General features: G+C 41.6%; 1 protein-coding gene across 1 annotated transcript in view; it reads right to left on the bottom strand.

Annotated features, from left to right (window-relative positions):
- The window catches only part of rims2a (regulating synaptic membrane exocytosis 2a), a 1,407,304-nt gene that overhangs the window by 278,252 nt on the left and 1,107,361 nt on the right, over positions 1-21,691 (bottom strand). The window contains 3 exon segments of the mRNA XM_041189340.1: positions 11,233-11,268; positions 11,979-12,011; positions 16,022-16,105. Coding sequence (XP_041045274.1) covers positions 11,233-11,268; positions 11,979-12,011; positions 16,022-16,105 — 153 coding nt within the window.

The raw sequence follows: 21,691 nt of genomic DNA, 5'->3' as shown, positions 1-21,691 counted from the left end.
AGACTTTGGGCAGTTTAAACAGGGAGACTTTGGATAGTTTAAACAGCGAGGCTTTGGACAGTTTAAACAGCGAGATTTCAGGCAGTTTAAACAATGAAACTTTGAGGCAGTTTGAACAATGAAACTTTGAGGCAGTTTGAACAATGAGGCTTCAGGGTAGTTTTAACAACGAGACTTTGGGCCAGTTTAAACAGCGAGACTTTGGGACAGTTTATACAGCGAGACTTCGGGACAGTTTAAACAGCGAGACTTCGGGACAGTTTAAACAGCGAGACTTCGGGACAGTTTAAACAGCGAGACTTCGGGACAGTTTAAACAGCGAGACTTCGGGACAGTTTAAACAGCGAGACTTCGGGACAGTTTAAACAGCGAGACTTTGGGACAGTTTATACAGCGAGACTTTGGGACAGTTTAAACAGCGAGACTTCGGGACAGTTTAAACAGCGAGACTTCGGGACAGTTTAAACAGCGAGACTTCGGGACAGTTTAAACAGCGAGACTTCGGGCCAGTTTAAACAGCGAGACTTCGGGACAGTTTAAACAGCGAGACTTCGGGACAGTTTAAACAGCGAGACTTCGGGCCAGTTTAAACAGCGAGACTTCGGGCCAGTTTAAACAGCGAGACTTCGGGACAGTTTAAACAAGATTTTGGGGCAATTAATGTACGTGAAGTAAAGTTAAGACATTGCAGGGCAGCACAGTTGCGTGGAATGCATGTCCTGTAGTATGTGGGAAGTTGTGGACCCTACCAGTAACCTAGATGATCACATGTGCAGGAAGAGTCAGCAGCTGCAGAAACTTGAGCTCCGGGTTTTGGAGCTCGAGTGGTAGCTGCAGTCACTGTGACACATCTGCGACGCTGATAGCTACGTGGTTCATACAGAGAGGTGGCAGCATGGCATCATTGTTATAATGGAAACTTGGCTTAAGGAGGGGCAAAACTGGCAGCTAAACATCCCTGTATATAGGACATTCAGACAGGATAGAGAGGGGACTAAAAAATTGGGGTGTTGCATTATTGGTTAAGGAATCAACTATAGCCATGAGGAGGGATGATATGCAAAATGAATCATCAAATTAGGCCATTTGGATTGAACTCAGAAATAAAAAAAAGAGCAGCCACACAACTAGGAGTATACTATAGATGCCCAGATAGTGAGAAGGAGATAGGAGGGCAAATATGTAGGCAAATTTCTGAGTGCAAAAACAAAAGGGCAATAATGTTTGGGGACTTCAACTACCCTAATACCAACTGGGATTCAAACAGTGTGAAGGGCACAGAGGGCACAAAATTCTTAAACTGCATTCAAGAGAACTTTTTTGCACAGCATGTAACAAGCCCAACAAGAGGAAGTGCAATTCTAGATTCAGTCTTAGGAAATTAAGCTGGGTAAGTGATGAAGTAGCAGTGGGTGACCATTTTGGAGATAGTGACCATTATACAGTTCAGAATAGTGATGAAAAAGGATAAGGATAGAACAGGAATAAAAATCCTAATTTGGGGAAAGACAAATTTTACGAAGCTGAGAAGTGATCTGACGAAAGTGAACTGGTTATAGCTACTTGGAAGTGAATCAGTGATAGACCAGTGGGAGGCATTCAAAAGTGAGATTCTATAGGCACAGTGTATACTTGTCCCCACAAAGAAAAAGGGCGGTGCTGCTAAATCTAGAGCCCCCTGGTTATCTAGAAACATACAGGGTGAGATAAAATAGAAAAAGAAAGTTTATGACTGTCACAAAAAATGAATACGTTAGAAAGCCTAGAGGAGCATGGTAAATACAAGGGTGAAGTGAAAAATTGAAATCAGGAAAGCAAAGGGAGGTTATGGAAAAATAATGGCAGGTAAAATCAAAGAAAACTCAAAGATGTTTCATCAGTACATTAAGAGGAAGAGGATAACTACGGAAACAGTAGGGCCTATCAGGGATGTACAAGGTAACTTATGTGTTGATGCAGCAGATGTGGGCATGGTTCTCAATGAGTACTTTGTCTCTATCTTCACCACGGAGAGGGATGATGCAGACATTCCAGTTAATGAAGAGGAGTGTGGAATATTAGATACAATAAGCATAACGAGAGAGGAAGTACTGGAGGGACTGGCATCTTTGAAGGTGGATAAATCACAAGGGCCGGATGGATTGTATCCCAGGCTGTTAAAGGAAGCCAGGGAGTAAATAGCAGATGCTCTGTGGATCATTTTTCAATCCTTACTATATACAGGTGAGGTCCCAGGGGATTGGAGGTCTGCAAATGTACCATTGTTTAAAAACGGTGCAAAGGATAGGACAAATAATTATAGGCCAGTCAGTCTGACTTTGGTAGTGGGAAAATTATTAGAATCAGTTCTGAGAGGCAGGATAAACTGTCACTTAAAAAGGCACAGGTTAATTAGGGATTGTCAGCATGGTTTTGTTAAGGCAAGGTCGTGCCTTGCTAACTTAATTTAATTTTTTGAGGAAGTAACAATGAGTATTGGTGAGAGTAGTGCAGTGGATGGTGTCTACATGAATTTTAGTAAGGCATTTCACATAGACTAATGGTAGACTAATCAGGGAAGTAAAAGCCCATGGGATACAGTGGAATGTGGTGAGTTGGATCCAAAACTGCCTCACTGACAGGAAACAAAGAATAACGATCCACAGCAAATGACAAGCGATTTCCAATGGTGTTCCACAGGGCTCAGAATTGGGTCCCTTACTGTTTGTTGTATATGTTAATGATTTGGATTTAAATAGGAGAAGTACGATTGGGAAATTTGCAGATGACACAAAAAATGGCCATGCATTTGATAGTGAAGAGGATAGCTGTGGACTCCAGAATGATATCAATGGTTTGGTTGAGAGGACAGAAAAGTGGCAAATGGAATTCAATCTGGAGAAGTGTGAGGCAATGCATTTTGGGAGGGCAAGCAAAGCAAGGAAATACTCAATAAACAGGAGGATAGTGAGAAGGGTACAGGAAGCGAGAGACCTTACAGTGCATGTCCACAGGTCCCTGAAGGTGGCAGGACAGGTGGATATGGTGGTTATAAAAGGCATATGGAATACAAAAGCAGAAATGTAATGCTGGAATTGTATAAACCACTGGTCAGGCCTTAGCTGGGGTGTTGCATACAGTTCTGGTCACCACATTACAGGAAGGACAAAATTGGTCTGGAGAGAGTACAGAAGAGATTTACAATGATGTTGACAGGGTTGGAAAATTGCAGCAATGAGGAATGATTAGATAGGCTGGAGTTTTCCTTAGAATAGAGGAGGCTGAGAGGTGACCTGATTGAAGTGTACAAAATTATGAGGGGCCTAGATAGAGTAGGCAGGGAAGACTTGTTTCCCCTAGCGGAGAAGTCAATTAACGGGGCCACAGATTTAAGATGATTGGTAGAAGGATTAGAGGAGATATTAGGAAAAACTTTTTTAAACAAAGGGTGGCAGATGTCTGGTATTTGCTGCCCAGGTTGGTAGTTGAGGCAGAAACCCTCAACTCATTTAAAAGGTATCTGGATCTACACCTGAATTGCTGTAACCTGCAAGGCAACATAACAGGTGCTGAAAGTGGGAATAGGATGGGTAGCTAACTTTTTCAGCCAGTACAGACATGATGGGCTGAATGGCCTCTTTCTGTGCCATAACTTTTTTATGGTTCTTTCTCTTTTGCCACCCACTTTTTTCCGTATCTTTGCCGATAGTTTTCGTGTTTTGTTAGGGTGCAGTCCCACCTTGGGTACCAATTGCCCTCTGGTACCCCACTCAAGTTACTATTTTTCAAGTATGAATGAGTGGTTCCAGGTTGTAGTGAACCTAAACAAAAACAGAATTACCTGGAAAAACTCAGCAGGTCTGGCAGCATCGGCGAAGAAGAAAAGAGTTGACGTTTCGAGTCCTCATGACCCTTCAACAGAAGTTGTGTTTTCTTCAAAAGGCTCCCACAAATCACACTTAAAAGGGTGTTTAAGAATTTTCTGTATGACACCACGTTTGTACACAAAGGGGCACTGCATCACTGACTGCATCTAAAGCTACACTTTTTGAAATAGTTTGCCTCAGTGTGTAAAGTATAAATCTGAAATGAGTATATTTGGACATCGTTCATTCATTTCTGGGGCCTTAGCTTTAATTGCCTAAATTCACAAGAATTGGGATCCAGATACACAAATCATCAAATGTAGTGGCACACGTTAACAAGGTCATTAAAAAAGCAATAAAATACAGGGGCCATTTCCAGAGGGATTGAATTGAAAAGTAGAGAAGTTATATTAAACCTGTATAGAATCTTAGACCACATTTGGAATACTGGAGTATAGTTTCATATTATACAAAAGAAATAAAATACAATTGAGAGAGCACATAATGATTTACAAGAATGATACCACAACTGAGAGGGTACAACTATCAGGACACAATGAACATGTTAGGACTCTTTTCCCTAGAAAAGAGGTGACTCAATTGAGATCTCTAAAATTATGAAGGAGTTCGACAAGTACATGCAGCGAAGATGTTTTCACTTGTGGGGGAGTTCAAATACATCAATGTTATTCACCTTAACTACTTGCCAAGGACTGAATTTATGTTTTCCTTTTACTGCCTGTGATCAGTATGTTTGTATGTAAGAGGTGTGTATTTTCTTACCCATAACATGAGTTCCCCAATTCAATGATTCCAGCAGCAAGCTTTTTGTGAGTTTTAAATTAAATATGGTTAGTTATTCACAGCCATTTAACCCCGAAAATACCCCAATGTTTCACTCACTTGTCTCACACTCTTGCACAAACACAAAGATTAGATATAGATGGTGATATACCTTTACAGCTTATAATTATCTCAGTCTCTTTTGTGGTAGGCCTATAGTTTCTTAGATGAAGTCAATCCTTTAAAATTGAAGTGAAGGTCTGATAAACAAAAGGATACTCAGTAAGCTGTGGGGGTTCTTGCAGCTAAATTTCCAGGAGGCTGGATCCTAGGTAAATTTGAAGTTGGAACAGATTGAGGGAGTCCTTCTCTCTGTCAGGATTTCCATACTTTCAAGGTATTGTTTATTACCTTGGCTGCTTAGATGACCTGCAGCTAGTTCAGTGGCTTTTGGTGGAACTCTCTCTGCAAAGCAGCTTCTAGCTGATTTAAAAGCAGACAATAAAATGTTTCCCTCATCATGTGACATTGACAAGTTCAAATTCATTTTCCCAAATAGAGGATGGCGTGGATGTTGATTCCAATCAGCCTGTGCTGTTGTTTAATGCCTTGAGATTCAATCAGTCCAGTGTGGATGAGAGAAACCATCACAATACAAAGGAAGGTTGATAGGATCCATTCACATCCATCTTACACATATTGGAGAGAATTTCTTCCCCATTGGGTGGGCAGGTCAGGAGCGGGTTGGTGTGCAGAGCCGATCGCCGCCCAAGGTCAGCTGCATGCCGCTATTTTACGTGGGCGGGTCAATTAAGGCCCGCCCAGCATGACGCATATCCGGAAGTGCTCAGCACGTGAAAGAGTGCAGAAATTTCCGAGGCACAGAGCTGTCTCAGGGAGATTAATTCAATAATAAAACATTGGAAAAAAAGAAAAAATACAATTACTCAGCCATGTCCCCTCATGTGACATTGTCACATGAGTTGGGACATGTTTATGAATTTTCATAAGACATTTTATTTACTTCATAAATACTTCATGAAACCTCATCCCGCCCATGGATGAGGTTTTATGAAAAATGTGAAGGCCGCTTGGGCTGTTCGCCTGCCCACCAACCTTAATTTTGGATGGGCAGCTCTGGCGATCACTTTAATTAGTTAATTAATGGCCTTAACAGGTCTTCGACAGTTCGGCGGGCGGGCAGCCGACTCCAGTGCACGCCCGCTGAACTGAAGATTGGAATGGTGACGTCGGGATGCATGCCCGACATCACCATGCGTCATTTTATGCATCGGCATGCCGGGCCATTGAGTTTCAATGTTCCTTTTTGTCCAGGGTGAAACAGAGTGACATGCTGGCTGGAATTCTATAGTCTTTTGTATTGATCTATCTTTAAACTAAGGGACGTGTGAATTCCCCGGATGGCTGTGAATATCTATATTTAATTAGGTATTCGCTTAAGACTTTGGACTGTTTGAAGCTCAAATGCCAAAGGTCACATGATTTGCAGCAGTCATTTTAATAGTCTGTTTGTGTCCAATTTAAAAGTTTTGTTGAAAGTTCATACTTCACCTGGTACCAAGTTACACATACTAGCCGTTCTGAATTCCTTAATGGAATTATTAGTAATTATCTTACATTTATGTCCTCTAATGTTGGACTCCCACACAAATTGAAACATCTTTTTACTTCTACCCTGATAAACTCCTTTATAATTTTAAAGGCCTCTATTAGGTTAAGAGCTGAGTGTCATCAGCTTCCATGTCACATTGGTGACATCATGAAATGACAACATGACGACATCATATGGTGACATGATGTCACCAATGTCAAAGCTCAGATTGCCAGGCAGTGAAGGATAGAAATAAAAATAGAAAATGCTGAAATACTCAATAGTTGTGGCTAGCACCTGTGGAGCAAGAGGCAGAGAAAACGCTGTGGATATTTGCCGAGTCGGATCGACTCAGAAGTCTTTTAATAATGGTGGACAGGACCCAATTCTGGGATCTTTGCCCACTTTCCTGTTTCAGGCAAGTTTCCCAACTCAATCTTCCCGCTTCCTCCATGCAAACTCGACCCAACGTCTCAGGTCTTTCATCATAACTGGAAAAAGTTAGAGACGTAACAGGTTTAAAGCAAGTACAGAGTCAGGGATGTGGGGAGAAGGGGGAGAGCTTCATTTTTGATCTATTCCTCCCAACCCCTTTTCCTGCCTCTCCTTGTTTTAAACCTGGTACATCTTGAACATTTTTCATTAATGATGAAAGGTCATCGATTTGAAATGTTGGAGAGAGTTTAATGCAACCCATCACCCCACCCCACCCCCGGAGAGGCGAAGTGGGGGTAGGTGGGGTTCGTTGCAATCGAGTCAGAGGATGTAGATGGATACCCTGCTGCCTTCCCACCTCCTCCTGATTAAATCTGGGGTGGGAAGGCTTCCAAGCAGCCTTCCTGCCCAGAGGCCAATTGGGACCCTTAAGTGGCCACTTAAAGGCCTCATCCATCTGTCACTGGTATTCAACTCACGATGGGATGGGATTTGCCATCTGGGGAGGTCTCCCAATAAACCCTAAGATAAAAGAAAAATACTGCAGATGCTGGAAATCTGAAACAAAAACAAAAATAGCTGGAAAAACTCAGCAGGTCTGACAGCATTTGCAGAGGGGAATACAGTTAACGTTTTGAGTCCGTATGACTGTGGCCTTCTAGGGGTTCCCTCATTCACAGGTACTCTGTGCCTGATCAAGGGACTTTTTAATTAATTCATGGGATGTGGGCTTCGCTGGCTGAGCCAGCATTTATTGCCCATCTCTAGTTGCCTTTGAGAAGGTGGTGGTGAGCTGTCTTCTTGAACTGCTGAAGTCCATGTGGTGTAGGTACACACACACTGCTGTTAGGAAAAGTGTTCAAGGGTTTTGACCCAGCGACAGTGGAGGAACGGTGATATATTTCCAAGTCAGGATGTTGAGTTATGTAGAGGGAAACCTCCAGGTGGTGGTATTCCCATCTGTCTGCTGCCCTTGTCCTTCTAGGTAATAGTGGTCATGGGTTTGGAAGGTGCTGTCTAAGGAGCCTTGGTGAGTTCCTGCAGTGCATCTTGTAGATGGCAGACACTGCTTCAACTGTGCGTCGGTGTTGGGGGACTGAATGTTTGTGGACGTGGTGCCAATCAAGTGGGCTGCTTTGTCCTGGACGGTGTCCAGCTTCCTCAATTGTGGGAGCTGCACACATCTAGGCAAGTGGGGAATAATTCCATCAAACTCCTGACTTGTGCCTTGTAGATGGTGTACAGGCTTTGGGGAGTCGTGAGGTGAGTTACTTGTCACATGATTCCTAGCCTCTGACCTACTCAAGTAGCCACAGTTTTGATATGGCTAAACCAGTTCAGTTTCTGGTCAATGGTAACCCCCAGGATGTTGATAGTGGGGGATTTGGTGATGGTAACATCAAGGGGCGATGGTTGGATTCTCTCTTGTTGGAGATGGTCATTGCCGGGCACTTATGTGGCACAAATATTACTTACCACTTGTCAGCCCAAGTCTAGATATTGTCCAGGTCTTGCTGCATTTGGACACGGATTGCTTCAGTATCTGAGGAGTCGCGAATAGTGCTGAACATTGTGCAATTATCAGCGAACATCCCCACTTCTGACCTTTTGATGGAAGGAGGGTCATTGATGAAGCAGCTGAAGATGATTGGGCCGAGGACACTACCCTGAGGAATTCCTGCAGTGATGTCCTACAGCTGAGATGACTGACTTCCAACAACCACAACCATCTTCCTTTGTGCTAGATGTGACTCCACCCAGCGGAGTTTTCTCCCTGATTCCCACTGACTCCAGTTTTGCTGGAGCTCCTTGATGCCACACTCTGTCAAGTGCTTCCTTGATGTCAAGGGCAATCACTCTCACCTCAGCTCGGGAGTTCAGCTCTTTTGCCCATGTTTGAACCAAGGCTGTAATGAGGTCAAGAGCTGAGTTACCCAGTGGAACCCAAACTGGGCATCAGTGAGCAGGTTATTGCGAATCAAATGCTGCTTGCTAGTACTGTTGATAACCCCTTCCATTACTTTACTGATGTTTGAGAGTAGATGTGATGGGGCAATACTTGGCCGGGTTGGATTTGTCCTGCTTTTTGTTTACAGGACGTACCGGGGCAATTTTCCACATAGCCGGGTAGATGCCAGTGTTATAGCTGTACTAGAACAGCTTGGCTGGTGGCACGGCAAGTTCTGGATTCTTTCAGAATCTGAAAGAGGGTGGGGGACTGCAGGGAGCCACACCCCCATCCTTGCTGTCGATCTTCCACCCCCATCAACTGGCCTCCTCCCTGGGATCCCTATCCCGCCCCACTTACCTGAATTTGGAGGATCTGTCACCACTTCTCTTTGTAGGTCCCAGTGCATTGATAGCATTGGTCACCAATCCCAGTGGTGCTGCCAGTACTGCAGAGCTGCCAGCCTCTAACTGCACACATGGCGGTACTGCAATTAAATAACCTCAGGGAAGCTGGGAGCCCCAGTGGCAGGGTTCCTGCTGCCAATTAGGAATTTTATTCCATCAGGGCTCTCAGAGTTCGGGTTGGCTGGGGTGCCACCAAAATTTGGAGCACCTGACAGGCCCCTCACCAGCCACATTAAATTCCACCCATTAACTCTATTCCTCTCTTCACAGATGCTGAGTATTTCCAGCACTTTGTGCTTTTATTATTGGAATAGATCGAGTAGGCCAAATGGCCTATTTCTGTGGTGTAAATTCTATGTAAATCACATTGAGAAGCTGTGTATAGTGACAGTTTTTGACTACACCAGAGATTGTTTCTAAATAGAACTAAACAAAATACATGCAAGGTGCAAACTCCAATATAGAAAGGTTTTCATAACAATTGCCACAAACTTATATTTTTCATATTTTTGTGGGATATTTTAAAGTAGGTTTATGGGTGTGTGTGGCTGATTTATTTAAATTAGAGATGGGTAGACCGCAAGGTTTAAATTATCAAAGAAGTGAGTTGTAAAATGGGCGTTTGAAATGGAACTCAGGTGAAGCCTCAGCAGAGACTGAAACAGAGAATGAAATTTTCATTTTTAGACAACTGAAGAAGTGTGAGATTTTCAAAGAGACATGGAAAATGTTTACAACTGGCTGGAAAATGTTTATAACTAGCAAGATAAATAAGGCAAGGATATTATGTTGATTTTTCCCAAAAGTGCTAGCCATAATGATAACATAAATTTTTATATTCTGGGAAAGTAACTTCGAAAGACCAACTGAAACAATGGGATTTACAAATCAAAAGAAGGATGAAAGGCCATGTGAGTGATGTAGCCATATGAGATCTGAAAGGTGACTGTGTGAAACAAACTTGGGAAAAGATGCCTCTAGCCACCCTGAAGAAGTTTGCTGTTCCAGTAACCAAAGTTGTGTTGAAAGCCTTTGGTAGTCCATTGTCCAGTGTGTGCTTGTGGTAAAATTTCTGGATGATTTTATAAATTTGGAATCAATTTAGACTGCTGCCTTAAAGGGGGTGTGTAGATAGGAGTCTGGTTAAGTAGAACTTTTGGGAACTATTATAACAGTGTAACTGTAATCTTGTGTGTGTGTTTGAGTTTTTTTCTTTTGTTAATAAATGTTTTAATTTAATCTTTAAAATCTCTAAAGGTGGCAGTGGACTCATTACTCCTGACCTAGCCTTCTCATAATAAATACAAATTGCAAAATCGCTGTGATAGCGTGGCCAAGTTTCCCTTGTGGATTTGGTCAGCCTGGCAAATGCCACCTGCCACATCATAACACAATTACCACCATTTGACCTCACTTACTTATTGTAAGAAAAATTAACTGCAAAAATGGGAGGCAGGAAAAAAATAAATCTCTTGTTTTTCTAAAATTAAAATAAAATACTGCATTGAGCACTATCTTTATATCAGTAATCTAATGCACTAGTTTGAATGTTTCAGGAATGAGGGACATTAGAGGAAGTTCCTTTATCAGTTTAAAGGCATGCCTCACAAATGAAGCTTCCTTTATACCGGCCTTGTTTGAATTTGAATGCTGAGACACAGGGGGTCCGTTAGCTGGCTCTTTGTGTTTCTGCAGCTAAATCTGGTGCCCCTAATTAGTCTGGCTAAAGACTCAAAGATTCAGCTTTGTCTGGATCTACAAGTCTGCCAGTGGGATAAGGCAGCAGTGTAAACAGATACTGGTGCCCTGGAATCCAAATTAAGTGATGCTAATATAAAAGCTGCTTTACAAAAACAGAATTACCTGGAAAAACTCAGCAGGTCTGGCAGCATCGGCGGAGAAGAAAAGAGTTGACGTTTCGAGTCCTCATGACCCTTCGACAGAACAGTTCTGTCGAAGGGTCATGAGGACTCGAAACGTCAACTCTTTTCTTCTCCGCCGATGCTGCCAGACCTGCTGAGTTTTCCAGGTAATTCTGTTTTTGTTTTGGATTTCCAGCATCCGCAGTTTTTTTGTTTTTATCTTTGTTTTTATAAAAGCTGCTTTGATGGCCAGTTTGGAATCTAGATTGCTGTCAATCAGTAAGATGCTACAGGTGTGCTAATGACTTAAACACACAGCTTGCAACCCAGATCATCCTACCTGATTCCCAGATCTCTGCTTCTGCATCGTTTTCCTCTAAATGTTAAAGAGGCAGAGGGGGAAAAAAAGAATGTATATGGAACGTTGCTGCATAAATTAAAATAGATAAATAATATTAATATCAAATTAAAATGATGAACAGGATAAGCATGGTACAAAGCATGGTAACAAAGATCACAGCTAACACCAGGGAACATTAACCATAAAAAGAGGCCAAACAGATTACATCCCTGGAACAACATTTCTCTGATTTTATTATTAATCCCAGACATGTTCAATCTGGAGGTGCTGGTTTGCTCAGTTGGCTAAATGGTTAGCGTGTGGATCATATTAATGCCAACAGCATATTCTGGTAAGGTTTACTCAGGGCCTGCCTCCTCACCCTACATTAAGTACAAAATCACAGCACTTTGCAGTGGTTCAGCAAATAACAACCAAGGAGCTGCTTCAGGCAGAGAATTCAAGAAGATGATGTTGTTCTGTACTGTGGTACTACATCATCTGCCGTAATTATACCAAGAACTAACTCCTGCCATGCTTATGCTGTGATGTTAAATTGAACATGAAAGAATGTTAGGAGATAATAGAGGTTCTGGGAACTTATTGACTAAACACCTTTCTTTCTTTAAAACATCCTGCGTTTGAAAGAGAAAAGGGAAGCACAAAAAAAAAATCACACAGCAAGTATAGATTCCATTCAGATGAACACAGCAGACAATAGAAAATAAGGAATAGAAGAGACAGACCTGAGTTTCTCCTCTTGGGTGATTCCAGTTCTTCTGTGATCAAGAAATGGCAAGACATAGACAAAGAAGATGAGCGTGAGTGGATGCTTTCAGATAATGAAACTGAGACTGATGGAAATGAACTGAACCAGATTAGAGGTGAGATTCATCAGGTAGTCAATTTTTGAGAAACAGGTGCTTGTTACGCCTGTTATACCACAAGGACAGGCAGCCAAAGGAGTGAAAGGTGGCTTGACTCACAAACACAAGCATAGAAACAGAGTTAGTAAGAGACTTTTGCATGGATGCTAAAGAGACAGCATCATGCCTTCTAATGAGTCAAAAATAGTGCTGAAATGGAGGAAGTAAAACAGTCAATACCCAAGGATAACTTTTCATACCTTTACCTCATAAGTGTCGTGATATGACTTTCTACTTGTCTTGTGGTTCAAATAGGCGCAGTGGGTCATGAAAGCGATTCAGAAAACTTGTAAATTAGAACCCAGGATTTAATTGGATTTTGTTTACATTTTTATTCAAGGGGTGCTGTTTTAAAGTGCATAGGTTCCATGTTTAGACTTGACATGCAACGCTCTGGGCAATGCATCAGAGTAAACAGCTTACTGCACTGTGTTTTGTTGAGAATGGAAATTTGATACAAGTTTTGTGAGCTCCATTTTGATTTAAGACTAGGACTTAAAAGGTTACTAGAATGGCTATTAGGTTATAAACTCAAAGAACTGATGAAAATGCTGAAAAAAATCTAGAAAAGAAACTAATCAATAACGGCTGAAACCTTAATCAGAAAAGAAAACATCAGAGCTGCTGTTTACATCCATCTCTCATCACCAAAATATATCCAACTCCATACGGTGACAAAAACAAAAAACTGCGGATGCTGGAAATCCAAAACAAAAACAGAATTACCTGGAAAAACTCAGCAGGTCTGGCAGCCAGACCTGCTGAGTTTTTCCAGGTAATTCTGTTTTTGTTTTCTATACGGTGACAGTTCAGATTGCTTATTATTATTATAAGGGTGCCAGGCTTAACGGATCTGTTAAAATTGAGATATACAGATAAATTATAAAGGGTCCTTTTACCAGATGATACTTAGGAACAAAATTTTCATTAGTACATTGATTATCTTTGATTTCTTGAAACACTTCAACATCCTTGTAACTCAATGTAATTATCAGCTGAACACCAGTTAAATGGCATTCAGCAAAATCTGGCTCAAAATTAAGTCATTATCTTTCCACAGTTTATATGTTATTTTTTTCAAAATAGCATCAATAAATTCAAGTTTGCTTTGAGTATTTGTTTAATTGCAGACACCTTACAATAATGTTGCAGTTTGCCAAACTTCATTAAAAACCAACCAGGCTTCAACAAAATTAAAGCAAAAAGCAAACAAAACCTAACAAAAAAGCAAAGAATACCTAACAAACAAACAGGATTAATTTAGAGCTGTTAAATTTAGGATGACTCGGCACAATCTGAATCAACTGAAAGTGAACTTCAGAGATTTGCAACGGACAGAATCACATGTCTGCACAATACTATTCCAGTTTATGCTACGATCCAGATATCCTTTTCCTATCCCCACATTTGGACACACATGCAGGTTTCAGGTAAGGCAGAATTCTTGCCTGCTTGATATAATTAACCAATTTAGTCATGATTTGCAATGTGCAATCATAAAAGCACAGAAACTGTTTGTTACCATGTCTGGCAAAGTGAGGTCTTCATTCTTTCTGTCTTTTAATTGACTTACTAAAATATTGAACCCTAACTGTGTTGCACTACCTTAATCCTCCTTTCCTAGACTTTCCTAGAACTGAAAGGAACTCTGAAGCAGATAGATGGTTGCCCAAATATGCATAACTGTCTCTGCAACAACTGCTGGTTTAAGAATTTTGAGAAGAGCTTTTCTTGAAACACCATGGGCAGGGGCAAGGCCCACTCGCCGATGTGTAAAATGAGGCATGGTGACATAGGGTGGAACTCCCAACATCATCGCGCCCCATTTAAATTTTCAGGAAGGCGGGGGCGCAGCAAAATCAGCTGCGCACCCGCTGACCTGTCAATGGCCAATTGAGGCTATTGACAGAGCAATTAAAGTAATTAATGGACCTGCCCGTCCATCCTTAAGGTGGGAGGGCAGGCCAGGAGCCCCGACGGGAAGTAGAAAAAACATGAAACTTCATCCACAGGCGGGATGAGGTTTCATGTAGGGTTTTAAGAATTTTAATAAAGTGTTTTTGGAAATTATGAACATGTCTCATTGTCACATGAAGGGACATGTAAGAAAATTTTCTTTTCTATTTTTAATATTTTTGAAAGGAGAGGCGATCTCCTTCAGGCAGCACTTAGCCTCTTGATATTAGGCATTCCCCCCCCGCCCCGCCCGCACAGGAAGCACATAGCACTTCCCTGCAGATGTCATGCTGGGCGGGCCTTAATTGGCCCGCCCACGTAAAATGGCGCCGTGCCTCCGATCGAGGGCGCCAATCGGAAGCACGCCCGCCCATCAACTTCCCCCCCAATGAGCGGAAAATTCAGCCCCATCAGTTGAGGGACATTTATCAATTTTTTCTATGAATATAGTTACTGTCTTCTGCAATTGTTCATGAATATATTTGATACAGCTATATTTCTATATTACATATATTAAATACAAATATATTCATTCAGATACCTTTTGACAGTGATTATTTAACTCTGCCATTATTTGTTCTCATTGAGGTGGTTAAGGTTTTATTTCACAGAATAAACACTGGATGTAGCCAAGTAATCATTTACAATTTTTTTTACAGTAGACACTCAGTTATCTAGTAATCAGAAGACTAGGAATCTTGCCCTAGTGCACTGTGCAGTATATAAAAAATTAGATTCTATTTTAGTGTGTCCTACAGTGTAACACATTTTGTTTATTTGTTACGTTTTGATACTTACTGAACATGTTTCAAAATAATTTTGTTCATGAAGATGAATATAGAACACATTCCATTTTAAATGCACAGTGCCAGTTTAAAACAACCCAAGTCTCATGTTTTTGCAACGTACATTTCCTTTTATTCTGACCTAATAACCTGCCTCAGTTGACAAAGAAGACTCTTATTTCATCACTTTGGGCTGGGTTTGATTTCAGTTCCCCAGAGCTGAAAAGCCAACCTACTGGTCTCAATATTCCTATACACAAATACATTATTTTTCATAGAATTTTTCTTCAACAGCTTGCCATTATATACATGCTGTATACTTCAAACATAGATACCCTTAAAGCCTCAATGCACCCAGATAACTGAAGCTTTCCTTTAGCTACAACAGCTTTTTTAGGAATATTTGACTGCATTAACCACAGCAGATACACAACAAAAACACAAGTGCAGTCCTATTATGCTAGGATAAACAATTACACAGTAAAAACAATGCACAGAAATATGTATCAAGCAAATGTGTTCATACTGCACAGAGTGTAAAAATATTTCCACTGGAAAGGCTCTTAGAATGATCCTCCTTTGGAAGTAATTTTTTTATGTTACCAGCAGTCACCACTGAAATTAACGGTTCCCCTTTACACTGAGCATGAGTTAGAACTTAGATATGCATCAGTTTGAATTGGGTCTTTAAAAATAATAATGGAATGTTATCAAAGAATGGCTGTACAATTCTTTAGTCATGTCATAAAAAGCATAATTATCATAATTTATAATGTAATAGTGAATTTTCAGAAATGTACTAATCAAGAGCAAAGTTGCTTCTTAAACATTAGTTTTATTTCCTGCTTCAATAAGTCAACCCTCCACCCATTGCCATATCATATACTTACATTATTATAAACCTGAAAATTACGAGGTAGAGTTTCTAAAAGGATTAGTGTTAGGAAGAGGCTAAATTATATATTGTATTCTATCTGTGAAGCAAATGTACATAATACACTGTGTGGGAAGAGGAACACATCACAGGCACACATACACACACACAAAAAAGCACGAAGACTAAAATCCACTGCTACTCATAAAAAGTCTCATGCTTTCCATGATTTTCATAGCCTGACAAACCTGGCTCAGAAAGCTGCCTCTGTTCTGTGCTGTCGTCAGCTACTGTACCATTCATTTTTCGCTGCTGATCTTCCCAGGTAACTTCTAATACAAGTCAAATGGAAACACAGCGAGTAATAATATTTCTAAGTCTAAATGATAGGGGATTGGCTAAGAATTATAAAAGAGCATTACAGATTATCTGGTCATTATCACATTGCTGCTTGTGGGAGTTTGCTGAGCGCAAATTAGCTACCGTGTTTTCTACATGTCAACAGTGCCTATTCTTCAAAAAACTATTTAATTGGTTGTAAAGCACTTTGAAACATCTGGTGGTCGTGGATAGTGCTACATAAATAAAAAAGAAAATAATGCTTGTGATCACGTATGTAGAAGTAGATACAAAAAAAGTATCCAAAAACAATAAAATTAATGATGGTATTGTAAAGGTAAAGTGAATAAATCACTCCATTCAGATCTGACATTAGTATTAAACTTCAGTACAACTTTGAAGAAAACTTTTGGAATAAAATAGTTGGTAACTAGTCCTTTATAAAACCTACTCTTCTGTTGCAGCTCTGCACTTTGGATAAATTGAGCTGGAATTTTAGTCTGTTGGCATTAGGGAGACTGGAGATGTCCATTTTAAAAAATAATTTGTCCAAATTTTCTATATTACTTTCTACAAGCAAGAAAATACACATGGGCCAGAATTTTATGCCCTCACCCCCGAACTAGGGGTTCTGAGGCAGGGGATAGCATGAGAGTGCATGGATGGGATTCCCTCATCTCCATCTTAAATGGTAGATCTCTTATTCTTAAACTGTGTCCCTTAATTCTAGTCTCTCCCACAAATGGTAACATCTACCCAGTATCTATCCTATCAAATCCGTATTAGGATCTTATACATTTCTTCAAGATCACCTCTCATTCTGCTAAACTCCAATGGGTATAGGCCCAACCTGTGCAACCTTTCTTCATAAGATAAGCATTAATGGGTTATTACACAAGTCTAATTGGGTAAAATTAGAATTTTGTTAGTATTTTAATTTTAGCACTGTGTGAGCAGAAGTTAAACTGGCTGCTGCCAATAATGTCACAGATAAACAACTGCATTGAATTGGACCATACTATAAAACTTTATAAAAGGCTGATATGTTAATTTTAAACCCTAACTGCTCAATAGAAAACTGTTCGGCATGTAGTTAAAAATGAGCAGGTTACTTACCAGCTCAGATCCCAACCCTCTACGAAAATACCTGCAGGGTTTTGGAGCCTCATAAATTTATGGAAATCTGGGTGCTATTACATCAATAGACAACCAATGCAAATTTAGAGGTAATTGGGCCACAAGATGGGAAGCATCAGCAAGACTCTCTTGCTAGGCAGAAGCAGGTTTTTATCTGGTCTGATGACAAAGGAGATACTTAAGCTAAACTTAAAACTTTCCTTTGTGGGGATAGTAGGAACAGCCGTGTTCCTTAGACCCCAGGATCAAAAGTTGCATTCCCTAAACGCCCCTAAGTGCTCCTCTACTGTCCTCCCACAACCCTCCCGAAGTCCTCTCCCCACCACTTACCTGGAACTGGTGATCAGTTACCACCACATACAATCTCAGGTTATCGACATTTCCTCTGCACCTTCTACACCTGTTCCTATGGACTGGTGGCATTTCAATTGGGGTCCAGCAGAAAATTGCCATGATGTGCTGATGCCTCTCCCGGGGGAAATCAACTCGCTAGCATGGATTCTTGCCAGAAACCCACTCCCCTAAAACTTTGGAACAAGCTAAAGGGAAAACTATTGTGACAAATTCTTACACTTCCTATTCCTGAGTTGAATCAAAAGAATATAAATAAAGAGGGTTGTTTTGTTGTTTCACCTGAAAATAGCCTAATATGTATACTCAAACTTTCTGCATAAGTGAAGACAGCTACAGGAAAATTCTTTTAAGAATGATTATGAAAATAAGTGACTTGGGCCAGAATTTTCGGCTCGGCGAGTGGGGGCAGAGCCCGCTCACCAAGATGTAAAATGATGCGTGGTGACATCATGAAGGGTTTATACATTAAGCAAATTTTTTCATTATTCCTTGACATGTCCCAGCTCATGTGACACTATCAATGAGTGAACATGTCTTAAAATATTTTCTTTTCTTTATTTAAATTTTTAAAGCTTTTAACTAATCTCCCTGAGACACAGAAGTGCCTCAGGGAGATTTCTGCGCTCTTTCATGCGCATGCGCGAAAGAACGCAGGCCCTGACTCAGGGAATCCCCTCCCTGCCTGCACAGGGAGCGCACAGCGCTTCCAGTCACATGTCATGTAAAATGGCGGTGCGGACCTGATCGGGGCGCCGATCGAGTCTGCGCCTGGCTCCGCCCCCGCACATTTTCCCCCGGTGGGGGGAAAATTCTCCACTTGGTCTTTTTGCTTGAAAATGACAGAATAGTGAACATTAAAATGTGATTTCTACAAAACAAATGTCTAGTTTTATTGCTGAACAAGACATCCTCATTATATAACAGATCTCCATTTAGTGTTAAAAATATCATAGCTATGATTTTAATTACCATGCTCACAACCCCCAGTCTCCAACACCTCCTGGGGCAGAAGAGGTCAGGCAAGTCATTCAACTCCCAGTAAATGTAATCCCACTCCCAACTGTGCTCCCAGTTGCCACAATATTAATGGTGTTGAAAAGTCTCCCACTGTAATTGGGGTGCAATTAGGATCTGTTAGGAAATAGACAGTTTGAGTAAGTCATATTGGTACTTGTGGGTGTTAGGTATGAGTTTCAGCTTTAAAGTTTAAGGTTGATTTGTATTTCTGTATCTGCGAGTTAAGAAAGGTCAAATGGAATTTTAGTTTCACTTCCAAAAGGTGCTTGAATTTCTAATGAGGAGTTTTATGATCCCAAAAGAGAAGGTAAACATACAAGGGTTGAAGAATTGGATTGTTGCCTAGCATCAGGGGCCTAGTGAGGCAGATCCCTCCCACAGAAGAGAAACAGCAGTTGGTTTGGAAACTGTTTGAGTGCAGTTGGTTCTGAAAGTTGCTGCCAGCAGAGACTGGAGCAAAAGGGACGATAGCCAATCCCAAGCTAAAGAAAAAAACACAAAAATCCAGGGGAATGGAAGAGGGTAAAACCCAAAGAAGACCTGCTAGTCAAAGGAAGGTCAGGAGCCTAGAAAATGTCCTGCTAAGTGAAGTTAAGAGTGAGGGGCAGAGAGAAAGGCTCCATGCTTCAGATTTAAAGAGACAAAAGCCGCAGAAAGCAGATTTAAAGCGAGCGCAGCTTGCAAGAGGCAAGAAGGTCAAAGGAGACAACTGAAGTCTGTAACTCTTTGCTATGGGCTTGTGAAGCAGTGGTGTATTGTTGACAGCTGAGTCAGAGAGACAGAGTGTGTGGAAACCAGCTTGAATGCATGTGGTGACCCAGGGAAGTGGAACATCAGAAGGAGAGTTTGAAACTCTGGAGGTGAACACTTGCGGAAGGTGTCTGAGAGAAAGTGTCAGTTTGGGAGAAGATTCCAAGGCAATGTCTTGGAGGATAAAGATTGGAAGCCTTCGTATGAAGGACAGAATTCAAGTGAGACTGGTTGGTCCATGGTGTGACAAGCGTCTGGGGGGAGTTGAGGAGTATTAGGAAATAGAAACAGTTTAAGTTATATTGGTATTTGTGGGTGCTAGGAATGAGGTTTAGCTTTAAAGTTTAAGTTTGATTTGTATTTCTGGGAAGAATTTTCCCCCCTGTTGGGGGGGGGAGGGAATGCATGAGCGGGTGCATGTGGGCACATTTCCGATCAGCACCCCCAAATGAGGGTGCGATGCCATTTTACATGGGCGGGCCAATTAAGGCTATGCTATGCATTCCCTGTGCAAGGGGGGGGGTGCTGTGGGGGTGCAGTGGGGGATCCCTCAGCTGAAAGTGTGCTGTTTTGTGCATACGCATGGAGGTACACACTCATCTCCCTGAGGCTAAGTGCTGCCTCAAGAAGATCGGCGCCAAATTTAAAAATGATGAGGGGGCAAAAATAAAATTTCCCTGACATGTCCCCTCATGTGACACCATCACATGAGTTGGGACATGTCCATCACTTTAAACCAAACATTTATTAAATTTTTAAAATCCTCATGAAACCTCATCCCGCCCGTGGATAAGGTTTCATGCTTTTTTGGAAGCCCACTAGGGCTCCCGGCCTGCCCGCCAACCTTAAGGTTGGATGGGCAGGTTCATTAATGACTTCAATTACTTTTTAAATGGCTTTAATAGGCCATTGACAGGTGGGCAGGCACACAGCTGATTCAGCTGCGCCCCCGCCGACTTGAAAATTGAAATGATGTGGGGTGATGTCGGGAGTTCCGCCTGACATCATCCCCCTGTCGGCAAGCAGGCCCTGCTGCCTCACTCACTGACCTAAATATCCTGGCCTCTTTATCTGTATGGTAAGGAAGGTGAAATGAAGGTTTAGTTTCACTTTAGAAAGGTGCTTGCATTTCTAATGAGGAGCTTTACGCCCCCTAAGGAGAAGGTAAATATACAAGGGTAGAAGGATTGGACTGTTCCCAAGAGGGGCAGGTCCCTCCCATAGACACACACACAGAAGAGAAACAGCAGTTGTTTTGGAAGCTGTTTGAGTGCAGCTGGTTCTGAAAGTAGCTGCCAGGAGAGACTGGGGCAAAAGGGACAGATGGCCAGTCTCAAGCTAAAGAAAAAACCCCAAAAATCCATGGGAGTGGAAACAGGGAAGTTCAAAGAAGACCTTCTAGTCTAGCCTAGAAATGGTCCTGTTAAGTGAAATTAAGAATGAGGGGTAGAGAGAAAGGCTCTAAGCCTCAGGTTTAAAGAGACGGAAGCTGCAGAATGCAGATTTAAAGTGAGCACAGCTTGCAAGAGGCAAGAAGGTCCAAGGAGGCAACTGAAGTCTGTGACTCTTTGCTATGAGCATGTGAAGCAGTGGTGTACTGTTGACAGCTGAGGCAGGGAGACAGAATATGTGGAAGACAGTTGAATGCATGTGGTAACCCAGGGAAGTGGAACATCAGAAGGAGAGTTTGAAACACTGGAGGTGAACCCTTGCGGAAGACATCTGAGAGAAAGCGTCAGTTTGGGAGAAGATTCCAAGATGAGGTCGTGGAGAGTGGAGACTGAAAGCCCTTGTGTGAAGGACGGAATTCAATAAGACTGGTTGGTTCAGCGTGTGACAAGTGTCTGGGTGGAGCTGAAGAGAGATCCATAGCATTTGGTTGAGGTGGCATCTGCCACTTGATTTCAGAATGTGGTGTGTCTAACCACAGGGTGCCATAGGTTTACAGGGACTGCATGTTTACTGTGTACATTAGAGTATAAGATAACTTTTGTAACCTTGTGTTATCCTTACAAATCTGTATACTTCTGTAAAGGTATCATTGTGGGTGAAGGAGTATTGTTGAATAAATGATTTATTCTTTTGTTAAAAGTTCATCAGCTGACCCCTGTGCCTCTGTTCAGTAGCTGCTCTCCACGTATCTAAACAAACAAACTAAAGTTAGGATCTATCAAGCTGGCTTCCACTCTGGGATCAGACTTGCCCAGTGATAACCTCAGCTGGGATCGTAACAGGTCAGCAAGATCACCAGGGAAACCCTGAGGGGATTGAGTGCTGACTGATAAGAATGTTGAAAGTAAAGGGGCAGAGCTTTAAATAAA

The sequence above is a fragment of the Carcharodon carcharias genome, chromosome 6 (genome assembly GCF_017639515.1).
Source record: "Carcharodon carcharias isolate sCarCar2 chromosome 6, sCarCar2.pri, whole genome shotgun sequence".
Lineage (NCBI taxonomy): Eukaryota > Metazoa > Chordata > Chondrichthyes > Lamniformes > Lamnidae > Carcharodon > Carcharodon carcharias.
Note: the sequence above shows the minus strand (reverse complement) of the source record. Positions and strands in the feature narration are given on the sequence as shown.